Raw genomic sequence first — 27,097 nt, 5'->3', positions numbered from 1 at the left:
GATACTAAACTGAAGCAGTTTTATTCTGTATTCATTCTCAGGACCTTCCTTGAGGTGTGCCTCTGTGTATCAGGAATCGCAGCTCCTACCAGAACCTTGCTTAAGGGTGAGCAGGACCTACAAGGCAGCAGCTCAGAGTCAGCAGAGCTTGTGAGACTCTCCTGTGTATTTCTCAAGATGAACATAGATTTTTATACTGAGGGAAGAAACAGGACTATTTGCTTTTGAAAGCACACAGGAAAACATCATAAAACTCTGTTGAAAGTTAAAAGAAGTTCAGAGGAAACCCCATTAATTAAATGGAACTTCCAGTTCCATTTTTTCTTTTTGACATTTAAAGGAATTTGTCCAAACTTCTTCTGTCAGTCTGCTTGCTCCTCTTTAATTCACCTCCCAAAAGAAAAAATGTTTTCTGTGTGATGCAATTACATGGGGAAAGGGAAACCCTGAAGTATTTTAAAACAGAATTTTAAAATACATTTAGCTGCAGGATACATTTAGTGGTATTGGAATTAATTTTGTTTAGGCATTGTTCAAGAAAATATTTATTGTTTGTCTGCTGAAAATAACCAAACTAAGGAAATGCAATAATATATTGCTGTCTCTTGAGTACAAGAAATAACTGAGATTTTCTAATCTGAACTATAAATTATGCACAGACATAGTAAACTGAACTGCATCTAACAAACTGTACATATCTTTAATTTCTAGGCCCATGTGCTTTGTTAAGCAGTTGGAGATCCCTCAGTATGGCTACAGAAACAATGTCCCCACCACCACACCCCGCTCCAACTTGGCCAAGGAACTAGAGAAATACTCTAAGACTTCGTTTGAATATAACAGTTATGACAACCATGCCTATGGCAAGAGAGCCATAGCTCCCAAGGTGCAATCCAGGGATATATCCCCCAAAGGATATGATGGTAGGAGGTGCACACTCTTATACATGAGAGACAAGTTTGCAGTTAATCATGTTGTTGTATATGTAAACATCATACAAATAAGACATGTTTTCATGTTCATACAGTATTATGAGGAATGCTGTCATGTGTAAGTTATTTTAAAGGCCTTTTTAAAAAAGTGTTGTTTTATACGGTGCTTGCTTCAGGATTGTTGCACTGGCAAAAGAACATCTCCAGCTATTAAGCTCCTGGGATGTATTGAGATGGCAATAAAAGCTAAGTAATAGAGACAGTCCTTATGTTGCTATTTGGGAGTCCTGGTCTCAAGGGTCCCATCAGGATTTTCGCCTCTGTACAGTAGTTCAGGTAACCCATAAAGATAACATACTTGCTCAGCATGTGGGGATATGGAAGTAGAAAACCTGGGTCTCATTGCACTTCAGAAATCACTGCTACTTACTTAATGAGGCATTTCTGCTTATTTTCTCCTCATAAATACAACAGTTGGATTCACTGAAAACCTAACATAAGTAGCATGTTTAGGAGTAGGATGAAATTTGCTTCAGTTCAGGAGAAGACAAAGGATGGGGTCAGTCAGGCAAAAGGATTTTTATTAGGGGAGAAAAATGAACAGTAGGATAAAGAAGGAGGATTTGAATTGTAGCTTTTGAGGGCTTCAGGACTTTTTTAAGCAATACATTTATATATGCATATATATTATATGTGTGTGTATATATATATAAAAGTAAACTGTGACTTTATCTCTCTTTTTTTTTTTTGAATGCTAGCAATTTATTTTTTGGTTTTTTGGTTAAAAAATTTGATACCATTCACCGACTGCCATAAGAAATTTCAGGCAGGTGTCAGATTTTTGTTTAGAAACACAGAAAGAAATATACTATATGCAACAATTTATGTTGTTGCCCGAACACAGACTCTGATATTCAAAAGTACTGAAGTGGAGAAGGGGAAAATTGCTACACCTGTTGCCTTCACATGTATGATATTTTGGATATTTTGCTTTCTTATGTAATCAACAGGCATGTTCTTGAACTATAGCAGAAAGGAGAAGGCTCGTGAAAGGCAACCTACTTTTTAGTAAAAGTGCCTTTTTTTTTCTTCTCTCATACCTTCATCTTATATGTCTGTATCATAATGGGATTAAAGGTATAGCAGTGACTCTGACTGTGGTTAGGAAGGTAATGAGTACACATTAATATAAATGAGATATTGAATGTTGTGTATATATTCTATCTACTCTTGTAGAAAGGAAAGAATCAGAGTATTGTTGGGGATCCTGTGAAAAAGCTTATTTTTAGATCAAATTAGTGATACTTAGGCAACTGATACATATTTTTCTCATTTAAGGCTTCTTCTTCAGCAAATAATAACAAACTCCACTTTTTTTCCAAAATCACTAGAATTTAAAAATACATGTAACATTAAGCAAAAGTTTAATAGTGACCTTAAATAATAAAAACCTATAGGGATAGGTGTCACTGTCTTTATGCACACTTATCTTCCTTTGATATAAATAGGAATTTTACTTAGATATAAGACCAGGACTAGGTTGCTTCACTGCTCGGTAATGTGAGCCAGAGAGGACTGAGGGACACTGTATATATGTGATTCATACATACAGTATAATTGCTGATTTGCAAGTATAAGGGGCTCTTGTGTGCTCAGAACAACTGAAGCCCATTTAAGCCGGAGCAGGTTGTTTGCCACACAAAGGCTAATTCCGTATGGATTTGTTCCATATTCCTGGCTCTGCAGGAGGCAACACACACTGTACTTGGTTCCAAGTGGTGTGTGCACTGTTTGGCCAGACAGACCTGCCAATGCAGTCCCAGAGGTGGGGCCTTATTCTATTTTTCTTTGTACACTATTAGTGATTTTCATCAAATCTTTAGGATTCACATCTCTCTGGAATTTTTTGAGTATTCCATCATATTTGCCTTAAATTGGCTCAGGAAAATCAGTTGAATTCTTAGAATGATGAAGTGAAATCCTAAGCACAATGAAATTAGTCGAAGTTCTGGCCCTGACTTTGAATGGATCAAGGATTTTGCTGACAGTTATTATAAATAACTGAATATGAAGGAGATTTCAGGAAGAGCCTCTTCACTTAAAAGAGCCACTTTTCCTCAAAAAACTTTACGGTATTTAGAAGTGATTTTATATTTGTGTATAAAAATATAATTATTGCTACTATAGCCATTATGGAGGCACAGAGTGCATACCTATTACGTATATCAGCAAAACATGTTTATATAAAAGCAGATTTAGTTCTAAAAAACCTGAAATTAAGCCTAAGGTTTTGTGGGCAATGTGCAGGTAAACAGTGCTTTAGTTCTGACTATATGAGACAAATAGTCCAAGAATATGAAAAATCAGTAGCTTCATATCTCAATCTTTTTTTAATTGTCAGCTAGTACTGTATTTTCATCATCAGAGAAAGGGATTATATGTTCAGTAAGTGTATGATGAGTGATATGAACATAAATAACTCCTTTGGATTGTTTCCTTGTTATTTTTTTTCCAGTAAGCTTTACTAAAAAACAAACAGAAAATGTATGCCCAACCAACTTTTAGTTGGGTAGAATGATCTGATAATTCTTGAGAAATCTTGTATTTGTGGGCTTGTTTTTCCTTTGAAACCAGTTTCATAGTGTATTGGATGTTGGGCTTATGGGATACAGCAGTAACGGTAAGAACAGCTGGACCCAGCAGGCAGAGATGATGGCAAGACCTTCAGTTGCTCAGGTGATGGCAGGAGTTCCTCTCATTCCACCAATAGGCCTAGATCCTTCTGTCAAAACACTGGGAATATGTTGCAATTGAGATTTGTCTGACCATATCTAGGCTTTTATAATGTCAGCACCTACGTCTAAGCTTGGCATCCCTTTCACATTCAAGGAGAAGGGTAGACGCTTCTCTGATTCAATTCAAGTCCTTCTGAAGTGCTCAGAAGGAGGTGAATCATTGACTGAAAGTTCCTATTTTTTTCCACTGCCTTCATAGGAAGCCTATAATGAGTAGGTCAGATATCTGAAGGTAGGTGAGATGAATCTTTTATTGTGCAGGTCAGAAAAAGTGTTGAAACTTTAATTAATTTACATAATACATTCAGTATTTAGACAACACTGGGGATGGAGATGCTTGGGCAGAATTGAATTCCATTCCAAATACCTTCCTTTGGGCTTTTATGTGTTGGGGATCTCTCCCACTCCTCGGTTGTTAATTAGTAGAAGAAGCCTGTAGACTTTGAGAGGTTCTTTGTAATCAGCCCCCAGGGATGTCTGATGGAAGAGCAGTTTGGGTATTCAGCTGGTTAGACCTGTGTCTGTTATTTATTGGGAAAGGTGTTCTCCACATTTCGTTTCACTCTGGATCACAAAGCATGGGTGGATAGCAGATCTTCCAAAACCTGGTGCCTCATGGGTGGGTGATGTATCAAGCAGAATTATCTGTTATTGAAACAATGCAGTTTTCCCTGTATTAGCAAACAACATGATTTAGTTAATTACGAATTGATGATCTTTGTTTCTCCTAAAAAGCTAATGTGAAATGAACAGTCTGGGTTATGTGACTCATCTTCAAATGTACAGCTACAGTAAAGTTAAAATAACCATGGCCTTTTCTCTTTAAGTTTTGCTTAAGTTATTGGTCATCTGAAAGCTTGTAATTGTGTAGCATGCTTGTAGCACCTCACATCTTCAAAGTGTTTTGCAATTGAATCACAACACAACTAAATTTTAGAAGCAACTTTCTATTTATAGGGAAAATGAATTTGAGGAATATTATAGTTTGACCAAGGCCACAGAGGAGTCCATATCAGAGCCTGCATGAGGTTTTGATGGTTAGTTCTATGTATAAAGCTGCCTCTTCCCCTCCCTTTCTTTAGCACACATTCTCATATAGATATATATAGTTTCCCATTTAGTATGTCTCTTATGTCTGTCTAAATGTGACCTACTATAACAAGACTAACCTTTTTTTGCAAATGACAAAAGTCTTATCTGTTCATATGTATTCTGAAAAATATTTCTAATTTGACAAGTTCTAATTTGACAAGTGGTACAAGGTGCTTGCTGTGTTAACACAGTAGAAACTGAATTACTCAGTTATTTCCTTCCTTAAGTATAGGAAAATTCTCGTGTGTCTTGGATACTATAACAAAGTAACAATGGATAAATGCTGATTTTTTACTCAAGCCACCACTGACTACTACATTAATAATTAAACTCTTGAGAAGCAGTTCAAAAATTTATTATTAGTGGATACCCTGCTACAGTAGTGCTACTATGTGTTCAAAACAAAGAAATGTGATGAATGTTTAGCATTCACTTCATTTAAAAAAAAAATCACACCTTGTGCATTATGTGGCTTTCCTGAGAAAACTCCATCTGTTACGATTTCAGTGAAATACTATTTCCTTTGCAGTAAAAATAACGCCATGATTTTTTTTTCAGTTTTTTAGAGAAAGGAGGATGACATAAACTCTAGCAGAGATATTTTGCTTTCACATTCTTCTTTTGAACCCTTCTTGCCTACCAAAGCAGCCTGTGGTTCACAAATGGGTTGTGCTCATGGGAGCAGATTATTATATGTATGTCTGCTCCGACAAATACAACTGAAGAGCCTGGCATTTAAATGGAGCCCATCACGGAAAAGCTCTAGCTAAGGCCTGACCTTTTTTGTAAAGCTCTCTAATCAGCATGCTAGTTGGTTATTGTTACAGTGTGCTATAAGGTACGATCTCTGCAGTATGCATTTACATCTTCAGGGGAAATAGTTGCTGTAATATGCATGTATGTATCCTCTGACCTTGACTTTTATTTTTTAATGAAAATACATAAACTTTTAGATCTTGGAGGTGAGCTCATACTTTCTTGCATTTTTTATGAACACTTTTAAAACAGTTCATTTGGGAAGAGGGTTGGAGAAATAAGTGGGCTAATAGGGCTGTTTTCTATTGTTGCTATAATATCTTTGGCTGCAGAGAGCATTACATAAAAGCAGCAACGATGCTGCCTTGTATTTAGATAGGCTGGACGTGAGCATTGTCAGTGCCTTGGCTCTCCTGTGACCGCCTGCAGCTTCTGTTAGTTGGAGTACAGCTGGGCATTGCTGCCCTCAGTGTGAGCAGGAAGGGGTGTTTTGATCCTGACTGTTTTTATGAAGAGTTGTAGGTGCTTGGGTTGTTTGAACGGGGGATGTTTCACTTTGTCGCTGTTGCCATTTAAACAGCCACTGCTTCTGCCTTTGTGCAAGTCATGGTTAAACTCACATGTGACAATGACCTTTTTTAAATTTAGTGCTCCTTTCCTTTGTGATGACCAGTGCCATAAGACTTGCCTGTGACATAGGAGGAAAAAAGCTTTTAGGAAGCATGGGGTGTTTGAAAACATACGGATGGCACTGTGGCCCAGAGGCCAAGCCCATCAGCCTTATGGTGGGCTTGATCTCCAGTAGCTCTGAGGAGTCTAGGCCTTAAATTAACAATTTGCTCATGTAAATAGGAAAAAGTCCTGTAGTGTTACGTTGCCTGTCATTAATAAAAATGAATGAGCCGAGCAGATCGTACCTTATGTCTGACTATATATGTGGGGTAAAAGCAGTGTTTCTGTGTCTTTATTTTTATCTAAATCCAGCCTGTTTGTCAGAACAATTCATGGTCACATCATGCAGATTTTTACAGGAGGTTATTTCATACAAGTTCACACATGTAGCATATAAAACTCACAGACACAAATCAAGAAATACAGCCATCATTCTTATTGCGGGCTTTTTTTTTTTTTTTTTTGGCGTTGGTTACTGTTCCTCATTATAAATTTCACCTCCAGCAGTTTGTTTTTCTCTTCACTTATGCAGAATGCTCCTTCTTTTGAGTCATCCTTGTCATATTTCTTCCCACAGCTAAACGCTACTGTAAGAATTCAAGTCCAACCAGCAGCACAACAAGCAGTTATGCCCCTAGCAGCAGCAGCAATATGAGTTGTGGTGGAGGCAGCAGTGCCAGCAGTACCTGCAGCAAGAGCAGCTTTGACTATACTCATGACATGGAGGCAGCGCACATGGCTGCTACTGCTATTCTGAATCTCTCCACTCGCTGCAGGGAGATGCCTCAGAACCTCTCCACTAAGCCTCAGGATCTCTGTGCGAGGGTAAAAATTAGTCATTCTGTTTGTTGATGAAGATTTATCTTAACTGTACTTGCTCTGTGGCCCTGATAGAGAGAATAGCTTTAGTACATCTTGCCTTTTTTTTTTCCCCTCAAAATTAACATAATCTGGTGGCTCTGCTAAAGCAAGGTGGAAAAAAAAAAGAAAGATAGAAATTGCTCACAAGTATCCCAGAAAATCCCATGGTTCTGTAAAAGGATGATACTAATAGCATGTACTCCTTTTTTTTATTTCTCTCTTACTATAATTATAAAATATGTTTGGATTGCTCAAATGGTATTGATTGCACTACTGATTTTTTTTTTTTGTTAAAAAAAATCGATTGATAGATTTTGTGAAGGAATTAAGATTTAACTCTGTATTTTCATTTAAAAGTCACAAATGGGACCTAAGGTTGTATGATTTAGTACAAAGAAATCTATGCTACTGTAAGCTACAATTTCTTGCTTCTTTGCAGTATCACAGTTCTTAAGTCACTGCATAATACTCTTGAAATGAACAAATCCTCTGTGCAGGTGACTTTAAATTTGCTTAACAGTATTGCAGGGTCACTAATGTTCTGTATGTTCATAGAGCCTCAATATATTATAAAATGGCTGTACAGTTACAAATAAAAGCTTTTGTCACTAAGCTTTCTATATTAAGAAAAAACAGTGCTGTATTAACATTCATTAAATATTTGGGAGATAATTTTTTTCATTATAAACTTCTAAGTTTTGGCTCTGATAGCTGTTCAGACATAAGTATTTAACATGCACAAGCAAACAGTACAGTGGTGCCTACAGGAGACCACTAGATGGCTGAGCAGACAGATGCAGTACAGAGGAAACATTTTTATTGTGCTTGTAGAGAGCTTGTAGAGAGCTGGCAGACATGTTCTGTTCTTCTACATTTAGCAAAGGTTTGCTTCCCCTTATCATGTAAAGCCCCTCAATCATTCATAACAAATTAAACCTGTAGCAGTAGATGTTAGTAATAATCATGACTTAAGCCAGAATGGCCAGCAATTTAGTTTTCAAATGCTGCTTTTTATATTAATTTATTTAATACTGTTCAAGAGGGAAACCTCTTTCTCACACGTAAATAAATGCAGTTGTCCTCTATATCAACATGATGGGAAAAGTTGGAATTAAATGCTAAAAATCTTCTGCGTCCAAACCAGAAAGGGCCTCTTTCCTAATGCATCACTTTATATTGAGACTGAAGGAATGAATCTGAGAAGAAAAACAAGTATTTTCTAATTTAAATTGGCAGGATAGCAGCAATTAGATATAAGCTCTGACAAAAGGCAGTAATTCAGAGAGATTTGCATTCACAGTACTTTCTTGCAGCACTGTTATTACTAAAGAGGAGGGAAAGTCACCAGACATACAGGGAGTTGGTCACATTCACATTAGTTTTGAAACCAAATACCCCATGGAACATTTCATTTTTGAAAGGATGAGGGATTCTTTATTGGCATTTTTATTTTATCTATCTTTAGTTTTTTTGGTTTGTGTTCATTTTAAGATTCTTATTTTGTCTCAGCTAATATAATAGACAACTCTTGTTCATTTTTTCAAAAGAAAAAGTCAGAGCCCATACTTGCCCCATTTTTCACAGTACCTCAGTTGTCACAGAAATTGGCACAAATTATTATCAAGATAGATTTATGACATGTTACTATGTGTTCATCTGCAGGGAAAGAGCTGTGAAATTTGAATACATTTCCTCATTGGCAAATGGTGTCTAAAAGGACTTATTTTGGTACCCTCCCTTCCTCTTCAATTTTCTGACATTATCTATTCAAGCATTGACTGGTAATGTTAAGTAAAGAAAGAAACAAAGACCGTTTGATGCTAGCTGGTTTTTGTTACTCCAATCACCCAGACAGATGTCAGGACTGAGAACAAGAATTATGCAGATGTTACCTCATAGGTACTCACCTGTAACATAATAAATCAAGAATATAAAGATGACGGCAAGGAAATACCTTTAGAGAGTTCTCCTTTACGTAAGAGATTTTGCACCTATGTGCTGGGTGACAGGAGGGGTACTGAAGACTCTCCTGTTTTCCCCCAAAACATCAGATCAGCCATTCAGGAAGAAATCTACTTTAACAGCATTAATGTTGTGTAACAGCATCATGCTATGTGTAGGAGGGGGCTCAGTGCTTACAATCTATACAGGAATGGAAAAGCATTTTATCACTCTGCAAGGCAATCAGATTGAAGAAGAGGTAGCGGTTTGCTGAAGCCGAATTAACAATATTTTTCTTATTTTGACAGAATCCTGATATGGAAGTCGATGAAAATGGGACGTTGGATCTGAGCATGAACAAGCAGAGGCAGCGAGATGGTTGCTGTACCATTTTGACACCACTGGAGCCCATGTCCCCACAACGGCAAGCCGTGATGAATAACCGGTGTTACCAACTGAACGAGGGTGACTGCTGGGACTTGCCAGTGGACTACACTAAAATGAAGCCAAGTAGGATAGATGAAGATGATTCCAAAGAGATTAATGTATGTCTTTTTCATCTGTTAGTTCTTGTTGCAGTCTTAATTTTGGCAAATCATTAATTTTCTAAAATTTTGAGAGAAATAGGAAACAAAATTAATATGTGATAAAACTGGTGGTTTTCTACAAAAAGGACTTTCTACTGGTTAATCTTTAGGACTGTATCATGCTGGCACACATCTGATCTGTGACTAAGTTCCATAGACAACATTTGAACCATGAATGTGAATCATGTTTTCTAACATGATTGTTAACAAATATTTTCTGCACTAAAGACATTTTGCTATATCCAGATTACGTTACTTTGTAAAAGCAAGTTGACATAACCGAGCAATACCAGGATAATCATCTCTGAAGACAAGATATTCTCCTGAATTTGAAAACCATAAATGATGTGCTGAGTATTTGAAGGCATGTGTTACTTAGAAATCAATTTAAACAAAAGCAGCAGAGGATAATGTAAAATTTCAACTCTCTAGGTTTCTTACATGCTCTTGATAACCCTAAGTGTAAGGGCCTGTAGTAATGAAATACCTTCTTTCAAGAATACAGTGAAGGGATATTAGAAATCAGTGTTACTTTTCCATTCATAATACCAAGACAACAGTGAAACCCTTTAAACAGAAGATTCAAATAAAGAAAACATGCTAGTGAATTTGTATTACTTTTCGAAATGTAGTATAGACAGGGCACTGAAGAGGTCTGCTGACAAGGTTCAGTGCCACTGCTTTTCTCCATCAGGTTTTAACCCTTATCCATTGTGCAGCTTAAAATCCTGCCCTCAGTTCAATTTAGCTGTTTGAAGACTTCTATAGATTGACTTTTCTTGGCTTATAAGAGAAAATCAGGCTAATCATTTGTGTGTAGCACATCTCTTGCCAATTTTAATTAAAATGTAAATTTCAGTATCCTTGAAATATACAACAAAGTGGCATTTTCACTAGATAACCTCAATGCATCCTAGTTTTGGTGATACTTATGGTTTTGCTATTCATTTCATTGAACTTGGCAGGAAATCTGTCATTGCCAAGGAAATGTGAGGTAAAGCAGCAGATTCTTTCAGAGCAAGCAGAACTGCCTAATTCTACTGTGGTGTTCATAGCACCATCTGCAGGAATCGCTGAATCCCTGCATTCAGTCACTACGTTCCTGAAATAGATGGGTTTGAATTTCTGAATACATCAGGAAAGTAAATTACAAATTATATCATTCTAGTTTGCCAGACAGATCCATTGAGATTTGTCCCAGATTGAGATTCTGTGTGTAAATGTTAAGATTGCTCCTCTTTCATCTCTGAGATTATCTAAATCCTTAAAAATGTTATTTAAGGTGGCTTTTTGATGCATAAGATACTGTATTCAGTCATCTTTTTTGCCTTTCTTTTGTGATGACTTTAGGGAAAAAAGCAGTCTTTTAAAACAAAATAATATGACAACTGTAAAAAAAGCTGGGTTTTTTCCTTATTTTTTTTTTCTAGTAAATAAAATATATAGCTCACATATTGTGAAGTCTTCGTCAAAATATTCAAATATAATTCAAAAGTTTAATATGTGAAAGAATATAAAATAATTTCTAATTTTCTGTGTCAGAATGGGATAAGAAGGAGATACCATCTGATGACTCTACTTTGCATTATTTTATGTAAGTTGTAACCTCATCTAGCTGAAATTAATGTGTATATATTTGCCTGTAGCCAGAAGATTTGGATCCTTTCCAAGAGGCACTTGAAGAAAGAAGGTATCCTGGTGAAGTTACAATCCCAAGTCCTAAACCCAAATACCCTCAATGCAAAGAGAGCAAAAAGGATTTAATAACGTAAGCATAATGTGAGGTGAAATTATTTTTCTCCTTTTAACCTTTTCTCTCTTTGTCTTTTTTTAAACCAACGAATACATATACGCCTTGCAGTATGAGCATGCAACATTTGCAGCATATAAATGTTTCAAACTGCCAGTTAAGTAAAGTGATAAGCTAATGTGTATTTGCTTGTTCTTAATGATGCTATATTGTATTGAGACGCCATTTTCATTTAAACCGGTTCATTTTGCAGCTTTTCGATTAGGATGCTTAAAACCCCTTGCAGTCATTGCAGCTAAACTGGAAACAATGAAACTTTTAAAAGTTTTTTTTTTAAACATACTTACTATTTTGGCTGTTTTTGTTTTTGTTTGGTGGCAGATGTCCAACACCAGGGTGTGATGGGAGTGGTCATGTGACTGGTAATTACGCCTCACATAGAAGGTGTGACTTCATTTTTTTCATGGTGGATTCTGTCTTTTCAATTTATTGTTTTCAGCTTACCTCAACAATGCTGTCAAAGTAAAACGTTGAACTATGTGTTAACCCTTTGAGTAATATATGTTGATCTTAAAAGCATGCTAATTTGTGTGTTGTATAAACGTCTTTTATTTTTAAATAGATTACTAAAATTTCCAAAGTACTCTTAAGCATTTAAGTAGTTAACCCAGGAATCTCAAATATTTTTGTTATATTTTTCTAGTTCATAGAGAAACAAACAAACAAACAAGACCATTTACAGTATGTAATTTTGGAAGTAATGTTGATAACTAAATATATTCAGAGGGTTAACTATATTACAGAATTCAATATTACAGCACTTGCCCCATCGCTTTTCTGCATTACAAACTTTTACTTTTTAATTTTTATGTTGTGTTTGTTTGGGAGTGTTCAGCTAATGAGAAGATTAACATACTTGTATGTCCTGCCATGTCTTACAGTTTATCTGGCTGTCCCTTGGCTGACAAAAGTATTCGAAGTATGCTGGCCACAAGCTCACAAGAACTCAAGTAAGATATAAAGAACAAATACTTTCTTTATAAATATTTATTTTACTGAAAATTGTGTATAGTTGTATCAGAAATTAGAAACACTGTCTGGAGAGCTGCTGCAGAAGGGGCTGAACATACATTGAAGTCTCTTAAAGAAATTCCATACAGGGGGGCTCTATACATAGGTCCGTTGACATAGCATTTCCTTTTGTATATTCACTAGATATAGGGATGGAGAAAAGTCAGAACTTCCGGAATTTTATCTAAAAGTTTGAATTCTTATTCATTTTTTTTCTGACCTTCAGTTTGCTAGTTAGAACAGAAAATTCTCATACAATTAGACTGATGAAACACTTCTGATTACACAAGCAGTAAAGCGCTGTAGTTTCTCAGACACAGATTGGAGGGAAGAGAAAGCAATTTTTTTTCTCAAACTCTTGCATAATTTTCACCAGGTTCGTATCATTGCTATCAGTCTAATGCATTTTCTCATTTGACTATGTTTTTCAGTGTTTACTTAGTTATTCCCCTACTTAAAATTAATTCTTTACAATTCCCTTCAATTCTTTGGACTAACAGTTGTGAACAATGAATGTTAGAGAATTGTGAGATTTAGCTTTGCTCTGTCTTCCTGCACCATATACTCTACTGCAACTCTCTGTGTGAAAGAGCTATAGCATTTCTTAGTGCTGTGAGATAGTGGTACTCCTGTGTTGGTAATTTGGTTAACATGGAAAGATGTTCACGAGAAATTAGGAAAATTGAGTAGAAAAGGCATGAGTGGATAGCTTATGCTGCCACGCTAAGAAGTATTCCGTCTTTACAATACACAAGTACCTTAAATAGCATTTCTTGAATTCACTACATACCCTAATTAAAAAAAAAAAATAAAAAAATCTTGATGTAAACCATGGAAAAAATAAGAAAGTAAGCATGAGAAAACTGCCGGAATAAGATTGCTCTCTAGTCTTAGCTACCCTAGTTGTTAGATGTAAACAATAGGTGCAAAATTTAGTTTCCTTCCCACACTGTCAAAACTAATGTTTCGAAATTATTAGCTTAGGTCATGCTGGTATATGCTGCCAGAAGGCTATGGGATATGCAAAAGGGAGTGTAAATGAGATCAGGGAAAACATTTAAGTATAAGCAGAGAAAGATATGCACAACCCAGAGAAACTCAGATTCGGACCTGGATTTTGGGTTGTGATGGGTCAAGTGGTAGAAATTCGAGGAAATGTAAATACATGAACAAAACACAGATAAAACTCTTGAGGCAGCATGAATATTTTAAGCACATACTTTGCTGCTTTAACGCTTTATAAAGTTTCTACTTGTCCTTTTGAATTACCCCATTTTCTCTTCCTTTATCAAACATCAAACCTATCTAGTAGAGACCATGAAGAAAAAAAAAAACAACCACTTAGATTTGAGATCTCATTTTGTCTCATGCCATTCTCTCTACCTATTTCAAGTTTTGCCTAAGCAAAGAGAACAAGATTAATTTAAAGGTATATTTTTAGGTTTAACATCTATTCTTTATTAGCATTTAGTATAAATTATTAATTTAGCAGTTATCATTATACCTATTGAACACATAAAACTCTGCTAAGTTTGAAAACACAGAATTTTCATCAGGCTTACTTAACTCAGTTCACTTTTGCATTTGCATTATATGGCAACCCTTCATTTTCTGATCATATATTTTTCTACAGGATAACAGTAAATCATTGCACAGGGTAGACAGTAATCACTGCCTAAGCAACTACAGTTTCTTCTCTTTTCCTCATTATCCCATGTGAGACCCTGTCTGTTATTCACTGCAGTTTTCTCAAACTGCATTCTGAAGATGTAGCTACTAATTCACTCACACATTTGTCACTACCATTGCATGTTTCCTAATTAATTTATCTCAGTTCTAAAAGAATTAATTTATATTCATCTTCGGTTATACTCTGACATAAGTCAGTGTTGGTATTATCCCATTTTAAAGCCAGAAAAATTAGGCATGTAATTTCAGTTGCTCAGTTGGATACTTTCAGGGTTTAATTTGCTAGTTCTTCACATTGTAGAGAACTGCATAGGCTCAAAGCCGAGTTCCCTTGAATTTGCTTGGAGCTGTGGGAATTCAGCAGATCTACATGCTGAGTGATTGACCTTTTGTGAAAAGGGATGAACTCTAAAAAGTGGGACAGAGTCCAGTGTTTCAGAACAGCCAGATGTCCATTCTCCTACCCCAAAAGTCCCAGCTTCCACTTGGCCCGTTTGCTCTGCCCTGTTTTTCATCATTTTTTCTACCTTATTCCCTGTCTCAAGCTCCTTGTCTGATCAGCCCATCTCCAGCCTCCATCACATTTATATTTTTATTGTCCTCTGCCTCTACATCCTGTGAAGTTGGTACAGAGACAGAAATAAAGCATCTTAGCATATCTCACATATATTTGAAAGCAGGGAAGTAGGAGTCCTATGGAAGGCAGCATCCTTTATAGAGCTCTCATTTATGCTCTTGTTCTCTGCTTAAGAGGGAAGAAGATGTGATCATGTAAATGTAACGAGTATGCACAAAGCAGCTAAACCAAAGCTACATAAGTGAATTTGATTTTGAAATTTTTGAACTGTGAAGTATTTCATTTACATCTGTTATATTTCTGTGTGTGAGTCTGGGAGTATAATTTCCTTGTTTCTAAAATGAGCAAGCCTGTAAGAAGCCATTCCATAGTATGGGATACTACTGGCTGGCTGTCAGGCCACCAGCCACCATGGAAACTTTTGGTATCTGCTATACAGGTCAGCTGGACTGCTGTCATAACGAACAGCAGTAGAAGGTTTAGTGATCTGCATGGGCGGGCACCAGGATTAGGAGGGGGACATTACTGGTATGTTTTATATATATTTTCTGACAGCAGAAGGGTAGTGAGGATCAGTAACCTTGGCTCATGCCCCAGGCTATAGAGGGAAATACACACACATTTTTTGCCTGTATCCCAGGCTGAGATACCTTCTGTCCTGTTCCTACCAATCTGTACTGTTCTCATCTCTTCATCTTTTATTTCTTGTTCAGGTTTTCAATGTAGTTGTTTGCAGTCCTCCATAAAGATTTCTGGCAAATACTTGCTTAATGTGTGGGGTACAGACAACAACTGATAGTGCAGTAGAGGAGTTGATAGTACAGTGTAGGGATCATATTTCTGGACTGCATAGTTTGGAAGGATTTAATACTTTTGTGGCTTTACCTTGTAGCACATATGTGCTGGTAAAGCCATTATATCACATTTTACCAACACATAATCTCCTTGTGTATTGTACAGCACACACAAATAGTGTATAATGCAGCATCCTAACTGGAATTTTGCTAATATACTGATTCTTTTTCTGCCCCAGCTAAAACATGAAATAGCAGACATTTCAAATAATATTGATGAATAATATCAGTCAAATAATATAAGAATCCAAAAAGGTTAGATGAAAGTTTATTTTGCTTAACAGTTATGCTTACTGTATTGCCTTTTGGTAGTTGTGGTTCCAGGATTCCATCACCCACATTTCCTGGCTCCTAGAACACTAATGTTACAGTTTTCAGTTAAATTGTTCCAGAGTCAGCAAAAGTATTCCTTACCACCCATGCTTCTCATCTGTAAGGCTTCTTGCTTAGGTTTGCGATGCAGATTGTCTGATTTTCCACTTTCACCCAGGTGGAAACACGAGAATCTTTGTGCATAGTTTATCAGCAGACCAAAGCAGTTACACAGCCTGGTTAGTGATCTCCAAATAATAAAAGAATTTCTTCTGCTTTAATTTTCAGTTACTGCTACTGACAAAAAAAAAAAAAATCAAAACTAAACAAATAACAAAAATCCAACTAAAACAACAAACAAAACCACCAAAACAAAAACAAACAAAAACCCAGGTCAGCAGCTTTAAGGCTTTCTGCAGAAGGGGTGTCTGGCAAGGATCCAAACTTTTCCTGTATTAAGATTTTTGGTTTATAATACTTGTGAAGAGCAACTAATTTTTAAAGGACCTAGGGATACTAAACTGATGACTAAGCTTAACTGTGATGGGAAAGCAATTAACAGCCCACCCAGTGACAGCTACCAATATTAAAATATTCATAATTTAAACACAGTTTAATCTTACCCAGGGGCTTTTTCTTATCAGTTTTCCTTATTTATTCCTTATCATAGCAGGTTTTTCTAGCAGTTACAACTACTTCAAAACTGTAATTCCATTGTGGAATTATAAATACTATTAAAAAGCAACATTTTGAAGCACTTTAAATCTTATTTAAAATAAAATTTAAAAAAGCACAAACCAAACAAAACAAAAACAACAACTCAAAGCTGAAATTAATTATTTTTTTTACAAGGACACATTTTGATCATCAGAAATCAATCCCAGACAAAATACAGCATACTGGCTGAGAACATTCTTACTCGGTGTCCTGCCAAATGTGGGAACTAGAGAACTCGGGTACCAGAGACTCACAGAAAATTACAACCTTAGTTCTACTTAGTGCTACTTTGATGTAAAAATAATCACAGTGTTTCAAAGGCCCTGGGTAACTAGATGTTAGTTTGGTCTGCCATGGAACTGAATATCACATTGTCAACATTTACCTTCATTTCTTTGAGTCAGTTTTCTACCAGAAAATCCTGTTAGTACTTATATTGAAGAATCTGAACTTCAGAAAGGTTTGCAGTTTGAGTAGGTGCCTTCAAGTTTGGATACTTCTCTGATACTGTTGTAATATGCCCAATCCTTCAGTTCCAAAGCACCTGTGTGGATTTTTCATGTCATTGTTTTCTGTGGTGGATGTCTTTTGGTATTTCTCTATGGCACTTACAGGGAGGAGTACAGTCTCCTTTCCCTCACTACAGTGAAAGCTTTTTGTTTTCCACATCTCTTCTTAACTCAAAGTGAGGAGCTCAGTCTATTTTTCCATGTTCTCCACAAGGAAGTGAGTTAAAATTTCTGTGCCTCCATCTTTTTTCTGTGTCACTCTGCCTTAATTTCCATATTCTTGCTGATCATCTGCTACTCTTTCTCCTAATTTCCTTTCATCTTTGTCTCCCTGTTCCCAGATGTGTCATCCTAGCAGTGTTCAGATAGAAAAGTGAACTTCTCTGAAGCTCTCCCTGCTAGCCATGACTCTTCTAGGAAAAACTACTCCATGAAATACAGGGTTTTTCTGGATAGAAAGGATATCCTTACCTTGTAGGTTTAGGAGGTGCTCTTCCATAGTGCTGTAATCTCTATTATTGATTCTTATTGATGTGGTTTTACTGTAGTTTGCTAGGCAAGAACTGGGAAAAAGGGATACCCTCCTAGAAATGGAGAAGCTTCTGTTGTTTTTATTCTTATGAATATATAAAATAAACTATTGAAAAAATACTATCTTCCTCCTTGCTTTAGACATCTTGCAAAAATTAGGCCTTCTAAAAGAAAAAATTAAAATCCAGAAACAAAAATTAGTAGGATATATTAGTAAAACACCATAGAAACATTTCCCTTGTTAGATAGGTAATGGCTTTATTCTTGGACATTGATCAGTACCTATACTCTTTTAAACCTTGATAGCTCTCCCAATATGCAGTCACTTTATCTAATAAAACCAGTTATTTCTGCAGAAATCTGGTTAGCTGCTGAAGTGATTTCTCCACCTACATTCTGTGTTTTCCAGTTGAGGTGTTTCTGATGTTCAGTTCGTGGGTGTACATTTGTTGCTTCATCTGCACAGATTATCCCTTGCCTTGCCTTCCCTTTACTACCCTTCCCTTCCATTTTCCTACTGAGATTACATTTGTCCTCCTGTAAGAATGCAGCAAGACCGAGACCCATTATATAGTTTTCAGTCACTTTTATCTTGGAAAATTACTCTTTTTTGCAAGAGAAATAACCATTTCCATTCTTTTTATCACTTTTTTACCCCTCTTGTTTATGTCTTTTTTTCCTACGTGGGAAACTTAATAGAAGTTGTCATTACAGTTTTTCTTGAATACAGAGATTGTTGAGCTAGTAAGTAACCTTGTGTTATGCTGAAATACCCATTTGATGCTAAGTATATATCCTCTGAATCTGTAGACACTTTTTGAAATTCCTTGATGCTTTAGTTAACTTTTGTATAGAAAATGTAATTGCAAAGACCATATGTGATGTATTGGAGAAATGTTAAAAGTTGCTAGAGTGAACCATTTGTAAATTATAGTGTTTTATTAACTTATCTGCAATGTTGTGGTAAAACAAACTGAACAAACTGTAGTGTTTAATGTTTTTTTAAAATTGCAAGTTAGTGTGCAAGTCTAATTTAAATTATTAAAAACAAAACCAAGGAACATAGATCCCCAATTATTAGTTCACCTATAAAGAATAATCTTTCCCATTTTGTTCAACTACATCCTTGGGCCAAGTGAAATTAGGAATCTCATGTGGTTTCAGTGGGTTTTTTTTGCATTTTTGTTTCCTGTATTTATTGCAGATTTCCACTTGGATACCTTATCTTTGATGGCAGCATGCATGCCTGGCCAGAACAGAACACCTTGGGCTCTGTTCCTGCACTTCTCAATACTCAAATGGGCACTGTAGGTTATACCTAGCATTTCCAACCTCATGTTGTGTGGTGTTATGATAATGTCCTTTGTATAGAAACCCATCATCTGCAGCAACCTCATCTCTGTAGTCGCAATAAGTTTTACATATGGAAGTGGCTGGGCTTTTTCTCTGTTAGAATAACTCATTCAGGCTCTGGTAAGGTTGAGTCATTCCATTTTTCTCACTTAAGTTTGTCAACTTTTGTCTCCAAAGTGGAAAACACTTGAATTTTGTTTACATAAAATTCTTCATCATTGTTTTCATTACTGAGAGGTAGTCTTAAAAGCATGTACTCTCTAAAAAACTCCTTAAAAGCCATCTGCATATTGATACCTCTGATACTGTGAAATGTTCCATGCAAGCACAAAATTGCTTGCATGAAGCACCTTGCAGAATCAGGGCCTTAGTAAGTTGTAGTACTGTGAAATGCTCTGAAATTAGAGGCTTTTTTTGCATAGTGGTATCTACAATACCCAAATAGTTCATGGCCTCCTTCTTTAAGGACTTAATTATTTAAAACAAAAGATAATAATAGCTCTACTTTTTTACTATTTGAATTTTAATCTGTATTTAAAACCTTTTGCTACTCAGTTATTACCCAAAATAATCTCAATTCAGATGAATAATCACCGAATTACAGTAATTTTTACAAAGCAGCCCGTATGACTTAAGAGTCTTAACTTTGTTTTCAGAAGGAATGTACGTGCTGGGTATCCACATCCCTGCAACTTGTAGATGCTTAACTTTGAAAGTGGAATTCAGTGTTTGCAATAACAACTTAGGCAGTTTTGAAAATACAGTCCCTGGTTCCTAGCTCTTCTCTAATCACCAAGTATTTCAGAGTGAATGTTTATTTGACAGTTTATTTTAATTTTCAATACTTTTCTCTTGTCAGTCATTCCAGTGCCATTCTGTGCAGTTTCTAAGCAACTATTCTGAGAGTTGTGCTTAATTATCAATTAATTTGCTTAGCTATGTTAATATGCCCAATGAATCTCTCTAAGGCCTTCTTGTCTTGGAGTTTTTCCATCTGTACAGTTGCGTCTGTCTTCCTTGGGTTTGGTCACACTTCTCTGTCATTAAACGTGTCCTACATAATTGATCTCATTCAGCCTGGCATTTGCTTGTAATCAATTCAAGGGTCTTTTCTTTGGCACAGTTTGGTTATTGTGCAAACTCCCATTGTGATGTTGATCATTTTTGCTTCAAATCAACAGATCATAACCAATTGCTCATTCCATCCAGATCCGCAAAGATCTGCAACATGATGCTGTGGTATATCCCAAGTGCTGAGGCGATCCCCATGGGAAGTTGCATAAACTATTACAGTTGCTAAATGGAGAATTAAAAATGCAGTGGTTTGCACTTTCTGTGTTTGGTCAGACTTGCCAAAAGCCTTTAATATATATGCCAAAAGAAAAGTAATTTTGTCACTTGAAGTCCTAAATATGAATGTCCGGATCCTCAGTTGGTGTAAATTAGCATAGCTCCGTTGCCTTCAGTGGAGTTACGCTAAGATACAACAGTGATAATCTGGGCAGATGCCCTCAGCTGCTCTCTTGGGTTAGCATTCATGTTTGATTGCCTTCTTTAAATCTTTTGAAGTTAAAAAATTCCTTGCATTGTTTGTTTTCTTAAAGTGGCCAGTTGCTAACTCAATTACGTGGTGTCTGTATCTGCACAGTAACATCTGATTTTGCCATGCAGTTAAATTCATCCCTTTACTTTTATCTCAGTACAACTGGGACTTTATGTGGCACAATTTTTTGCAGCGCTGTAGTATCTATATCAATGTTCTATATTTCTAAAATATCCTGTGTCCCTCATAAACACCACATCATAATCTTCTTTTACAATATTTTTGTATTCCCAGTAAGTGGAATTTACATTTGCTCATCTGCATGTAAGAGGTACTCTTCTACCCTAACACACGAAATTTCCACTGCTTCAGAGTCTGCTGATTTCTCTCCTTCCACAGATAAAGACACTGTGCTCTTTCAGCATGGGCTCATTTGGTGTACACTGTGTGAAACAACCTTAGATTTTGAGGAATACTTTAACACTGGCCATCATTAATTATTTTTGTAGTTTGACTGTGCTTATACAGCAGTCAGCTTCAGCAGTGTGTTTTGTGTAATAAGGAGGCAGAGGAGGACTGAGGTATAAGCACATTACTATTGTCAGGTATTATTTTTGGAATGTGATAAAAAAGGAAAAAAAGAGAGACCCTTCATAAAAATTAAATCTAAATAACTTATATTTAAGGTGCAGTTTCCAGAATTATACTATTTACATAATTTCATTCAAACTATGAGCTGAAAAGTAGTCAATCAGAGTGATATTTGAAATACCCTCTTCAGACTTCAGAGTTAACAGTACACTGAGATGAACAGGACGTAGTTTCCAAGTTTTCAGACTGCAGATTAATGGGGACATAATTATGAAAGCCTATGGTCAGTTAAAAGAACTATAAATATAATTTATTCAAAAAATATTAGATACTGAACCACTTTTCTTATATATTTAGTAGGAAAGGAATCAAAACATTCACATACAGTTCATAAGAAAACCAAGTCATAGACTTTCTTTTCTTTTTTACAGGTAGAGAACTGTATTTTTACAGGCCAGTTAGTCTGGCACTTTTCTTGAACACATAATGCATACAAAAAGTATTCTGAAGAAGACCTATCAAATCACAACTTAACTCATTTTACCTGTAAAACTGTAAGCTTAGGGATTTTTTGTTTTCTTATATAAACTGATGATAGCTAAAAGAAATTAAATGACCCTGCATTAAACACAGTCTACTGAATGCTGAATTCAGAGTTTAATAGGTAAAAAAAGATTTGCTGTTCACTTTATGACCTGAATCTCTATTTGTGCCATGAATCAGACATTATGTCAGACAATAGGTATAAAAATATTTTTGCTATTTCTCATGAATATTTGTATATTTTTCTTTTTAAGTACCAGAATTATTCTTTAAAGGGAGTGAATTCAGTAACTGCTGGGAATTTCACAAATAAGTTTTAATTTAAAAGCTGTAAATGTTTGTTATGCTGGATACTGCAGAGATAATTTGCTGGTTTTGTTTCCTGTGAACAGAGTTGTAAACAAATTACAGGAAAAAAAACAAACAGGGAAATCATAACAATTTATCTGAAAATAACTGAATAATTTTTCAAAATGATAGATTATGGGTTTCTCCTCAAGGCTTCTCCAGGAACCATTGTAGGTGGTGATTTGTTTGATGCACTAATCAAGAAACATCTGTCAGGAAAGCGTAAGTATTTTCCATAAGTATAGGTGTAATGAAGGAGGGGCAAGGGCCTTGCTTTTGAATAACACCCAATACAATTTTTATGACTTCAGTGTGAAGAACCTGAAAGAATGAAATTAAGAAATTTTTTCTTTTCTTTTTTAAACCGCCTAAGGTTTAATTGTAAACACTCACATTCACAGAAAAAGTCCTTCAGCGGTTCAAATTCTTTACTGAAACCTGATTCAAAGTCCTTTTAAGTCATAGAATCATAGAAGCACAAAAAGGTTTGGGTTGGAAGGGATCTTATAGATCATTTAGTTCCAACCCCCTGCTGTGGGCAGAGACACCTTCCACTAGATCAGGTTGCTCAAAGCCCCATCCAACCTGGCCTTGAACACTTCCAGGGATGGGGCATTCACAACTGCTCTGGGCAACCACATCAGTGGAAACCTCCCACTGTCTTTAGCTGGCTTTGGATCCAAGATTACATTCTGTAACTGTGAAAAGGTTTTCCTGAGCAGTGTGTTTTTAATGGAGTGAGAGGCCAAATTCCATGCAGAGTTTTCACTTCTTACACTTGAAAAAAAACAGTTTCAGGTTGATACTGTTGTAGACAGAGTCCTATCATAACTTGTTTTAGAAGAAAATAGTATTTTTAAAGTTTAATTAGTCACATATTGGTAAGGAGGTTCTTTAACTTTTGTTTAAATTCTATTTGATCCAATAAACCTCTGTAAATTAAAAATTATTAATATTGAATGCATATGAGAGATCATTTTCTACAAGTTTATATGCAGGATTTGTATCCAGGATACTATGTTTAATAATAGTTTACCTGACTTTAATTCCATTTTTAAAAATTATGACATTAACTCTACCAAACCCAGATTAAATGCTGTAAATGCTACTGATTCACAAATGGTATTAAGTAAACATGTCAGGACCGCATATCTCCAATTTTTACGTAATTCTTGTGAGTGTTAACGTACCACAGACCAGGTATCTTTTATATCTCCATATAAATTCTTATATAATCAAGCACAATCTCAAAAATAATTTTATTCCATCTTAAATTCAAATGCTTTTGTTTCAAGGTAGTGGGATTGTCTTTAAGGCTAAGAAAAGCTTTTTTTTGGTCTGTTCATGCCAATGTAGATACTTCCCATTCAAAGGTAATGTAAAGGTAATGAATATTTATCCAAAGGGTACTTTTTCTTAAAATTTCCCCCACCATAAAAAGGGGAACTTGGCAGTGTCTTTAGACACTGCCAACGGATTACATTCTGTGCAAGAGATAAGGTTGAAAACAGTAAGTACTGGAAAGTGGCAACCTGTGGGAGACATTTTTGTAAGATGCAGTTTGCTGGGTAACTCATTCCCCAGTCGTTCAATTGAACTTCTTTTGATGCTATTTTCATCTGAAATTAGTGGTTTTCCTATGGCTGAAAGAGTGCTTAGTAGAATTATGCCTATCCCTACTTTATGCTAGAAGGTTTATAAGATGCTCTTCTTCCATATCATGGTATAGCTGAGCATCCCAAACTCTGAGCTAATCAGAGTAGTCAAAACAGAGAATTCTGTTGCAGCCATGTTCCTGCCCCATATAATCTTCTTCCAAATCCTTCTGGGGGCTTTTAATTTTGCAGGAATGTTTGTAAGAAAAGTGATTTAAAAAAAGAAAATATTTTGAAAGTGTTTGAATAGAAGATGTAAACATCCACTCTGAATATAGAAAGTTGTGGTAACTTCTTCACCAGCCTGGAAAAAGAAAAATATTAATCACAGTTTAGACAAGTTCTTATCAACACTAACCAAGTCAATTTGACATCATAGTAAGGAGCAGTAAATAGATGCTCAGGGTTATTTGGCTACACGCACACTAAAACAGAAAGTCTTTTTGGAAAAGAAGTGTATTACTGTAAAAAATCAGAAATCTTCTTCTTGTAAAAATCATGTAAGGCAAAGTTAGTCTCTCACTCAGAGCTGCTTTTCTAATTCTGCAGTGCATGGGAGCTCTGTCCCCTAAGGTACAGTAGAGCTTGAGCCATTGTGCTGCACAGCTATTTATCCCTGGTTGTATCCAGCTTCCCTGGCACTCTGCACAGCTGTTTAGGAAACTATTCCTGCAGCAATTGACTGTGAACCTAAATAACTCTTTTGTAAGATGTTTACAGTATAAACCAAGCTTGCACTGCCTTATCTTATGGGAGTTGCAGAAGGGGAAATTGTACAAAACTCTCCCTGTACAAACTTCTCCCTTTGTTGACTTTAAAGTAAGGAGAGCCAAAGTAAAAGACATCAGAGCACATCCCATGACAATACAAAGCACAATTCATTCTCCAGTGCTCTATTTAATGATATCCTGGAACATTCTTATGAAGTTGGAATTATTACTTAAAGTGCTGTTCAATACAGTTAGAGATTCCCACAGAAAAAGGAATAGTTTGGCTTGAAACAGTTTTAATAGTCTTATCAGTGCTTCATACCCTCACTGAACGGATGCCTCCTTTGTTCACATAATGTGCAAACTGCCTCATCCAGTCTGACAGGTTAGGGTGAAATGACACCAATTTCAGGGTATTGAATACTGTGCTAAAAGCTGTGTTGCTTCTTTTACTACTACCTAGACAGCTGCAACATCCTTTCAGGGTAGACAGAAAACTCCAAAGCAGAGGCAGGTGTATGCCCAGAGTAGAAACTGGAAGTATTGTCTCAGGTGCAGTCCCTCTTACTGATCAGGATGTTTGGTGTGATCCACTTCATCTACCTCACTGAGAATTTCTGAGCATTCATTAACTCTGCAAGCTGGACCTCAATATCATCATTTTCAGTTGCAGAAAATAACATATAGAAATACAGAGAAATACACAGACATTTTGAATATATACAGCTATATGGCTAAATTAGCTGATGGTTGAACTTGAACTATCCAAAAGCACTGAAATCGAGTAGAATGGTAGTGCATGATCTTTCTGAACAGTCTCTAAGGAAGGGCTGCATCTGTACTGCCACTGGAAGGCCAAACAATATGCTCTCTGATATTGCTTTTAAGACGTATTACAGAGTTATAAAATCATGTAGTAAGGGATATCTGAATGTTATCTAGTCTAATGTCCTGCTCAAAACAAGTCCAGTTGGAACAGGTGCTCAGGACCTTGTCCAGTCAAGTTGTTAGTATTGTGAAACTTAGAGTTCCCACAACTATCACAGCTTTTGACCAGACTGATGCTAATTTTTGTTTCATTTATAAAAGATTGGCTTTTCCATGCTGACCTTTATCCCCTTATTGCCTCTCCTTCAGCTGTGCAGCTCTGAGAAAACTTTTATTGTGCCTTCATCACACCATCCTGTGTAGACATTTGTAGACATCGGGGAATTGCTTACGATTCTCTTCATAAGAATGACCAAGCTAGCTTTCTCAGCCTTGAGTATTGAGTGCTTCAGGCCCATAACCATCCAGCAACATCTTACAGCAATGCAAACTTGCAGCTTGGTGTTGGTGGTGGGAAGAATACAAAAAATATTACACCCTCCTAATTGTTACTTTATTATATCTGATTTGTCTGCCTAGTGTCTGCTACTGGACTATACCTCGAGACAGTAAGATGGAGTGCTTCTGTGGGTGGGCATAGCTGTTGTTATGCCCAGCCTGTCCTTCCAAATAGGTTCAGAACTACACTCTCACTAAAGTTTTTTCCCTTCACTATGAATTAAGTCATGCTTAACATTGCATACCTGAGGTAAATTAAGGCTCAACAGTGAGATTATACTAAAAAGTCTGTGTAGGTGGAGCACGAATCTTAAGTCAATCACATGAAAAATTAGAGCAAGTCTGAGAAGGTTTCAAAAATTAGTATAAATTCAGACAGAAAATGGGTAACAAAACTCCATTTCCCTAAGCTGCACTGTTTATTAGCCTTCTTACTAGACCAGACTGCCTCCAACAGTCTGATATAATTCACACTCAATATTTTCACATTTCCTCACTTAGGCTTCTGACAAATGTTTTTGGGCCTAGAGGGAAAAAGCTGCTTGTTTTCATGAAATGAAAACCGAAGGATTTTACTCTTGTTATAGAGTCTTCATCCCAAAATAGAAAGTAGTATCTGCTTTATCTGTCTGGGAAAGCGAAACCCTTGAGAGTTTGCTTCCTTTATCCAAATGTTAACCTCCCCCTGTTATTGGTGTTTTCCAATAGAAGGACATACAGAAGAGATGTAAAAGTCCATCCAGTAAAGGGAACTTCATGCCACAGCAGCATTTCTCAAGGTTACTAATGAATACAGTGCAGTGACTGCATGTGGAGCAAAAGATATCTCTCAGCCTTAAGATGCAATTAGTCACCTAAACACATTTTACACCAAACAATTACATTTACCTTATCTTACCTTTCTGAACGTGCACTGAAAATCATCTTTTTAATTGCTCTTTTGGAACAGGAGAGTAAGAAATAAGTTGTTAATATTGAAGAAAATTCTGGCCTATTACGTTTTCTGTCACTTGGATTATTTTAATGGGCTTGGGGGTTTTTTGGTTTTTTTGCAAACCTCTTAGCCCTCATGCTGCCTGTGATATATTTCCCAGATAACTCACAGCAGTTTACAATCCTGTTCATTTATGGCTTTGACATATTTCTAGGCTAAGGGAACTCTCATTGGAGGCAGGACATCTTTCTTAATTATATAGACCTAGAAATATTTTGTGGGCTTGGTCTTGCATAGCAATATTAGATACACTGTTTTGAAGAAAGACCTATAAATTGAACTTTCTTTGTGCTCTTCTTTCCATCCTTTCCCCTCTGCCTTTTCTTTCCCCCATGCATTTGATCCATCTCCTTTTCTGTGATCCTCTAGAATCCCTCTCTTGATTAAG

At 36.2% G+C, this 27,097-nt stretch overlaps 1 protein-coding gene across 18 annotated transcripts in view; it reads left to right on the top strand.

The window, feature by feature from the left end:
* The window catches only part of MYT1L (myelin transcription factor 1 like), a 299,623-nt gene that overhangs the window by 232,880 nt on the left and 39,646 nt on the right, over positions 1-27,097 (top strand). For 8 of the 18 annotated variants that reach the window (XM_050316721.1, XM_050316722.1, XM_050316724.1 and 5 more), the window contains exons 11-16: positions 712-923; positions 6,825-7,072; positions 9,358-9,594; positions 11,283-11,404; positions 11,768-11,830; positions 12,328-12,396. In XM_050316721.1, coding sequence (XP_050172678.1) covers positions 712-923; positions 6,825-7,072; positions 9,358-9,594; positions 11,283-11,404; positions 11,768-11,830; positions 12,328-12,396 — 951 coding nt within the window. The remainder of the gene's footprint in view (positions 1-711; positions 924-6,824; positions 7,073-9,357; positions 9,595-11,282; positions 11,405-11,767; positions 11,831-12,327; positions 12,397-27,097) is intronic. The other 10 variants (XM_050316731.1, XM_050316729.1, XM_050316728.1 and 7 more) reach the window with 2 other exon arrangements.

The sequence above is a fragment of the Myiozetetes cayanensis genome, unplaced genomic scaffold, assembly GCF_022539395.1.
Source record: "Myiozetetes cayanensis isolate MyiCay16 unplaced genomic scaffold, myiCay2020 scf2-11, whole genome shotgun sequence".
NCBI classification, from domain to species: domain Eukaryota; kingdom Metazoa; phylum Chordata; class Aves; order Passeriformes; family Tyrannidae; genus Myiozetetes; species Myiozetetes cayanensis.
The sequence above is the reverse complement of the archived record's forward strand: the minus strand, read 5'-3'. Positions and strand labels throughout refer to the sequence as shown.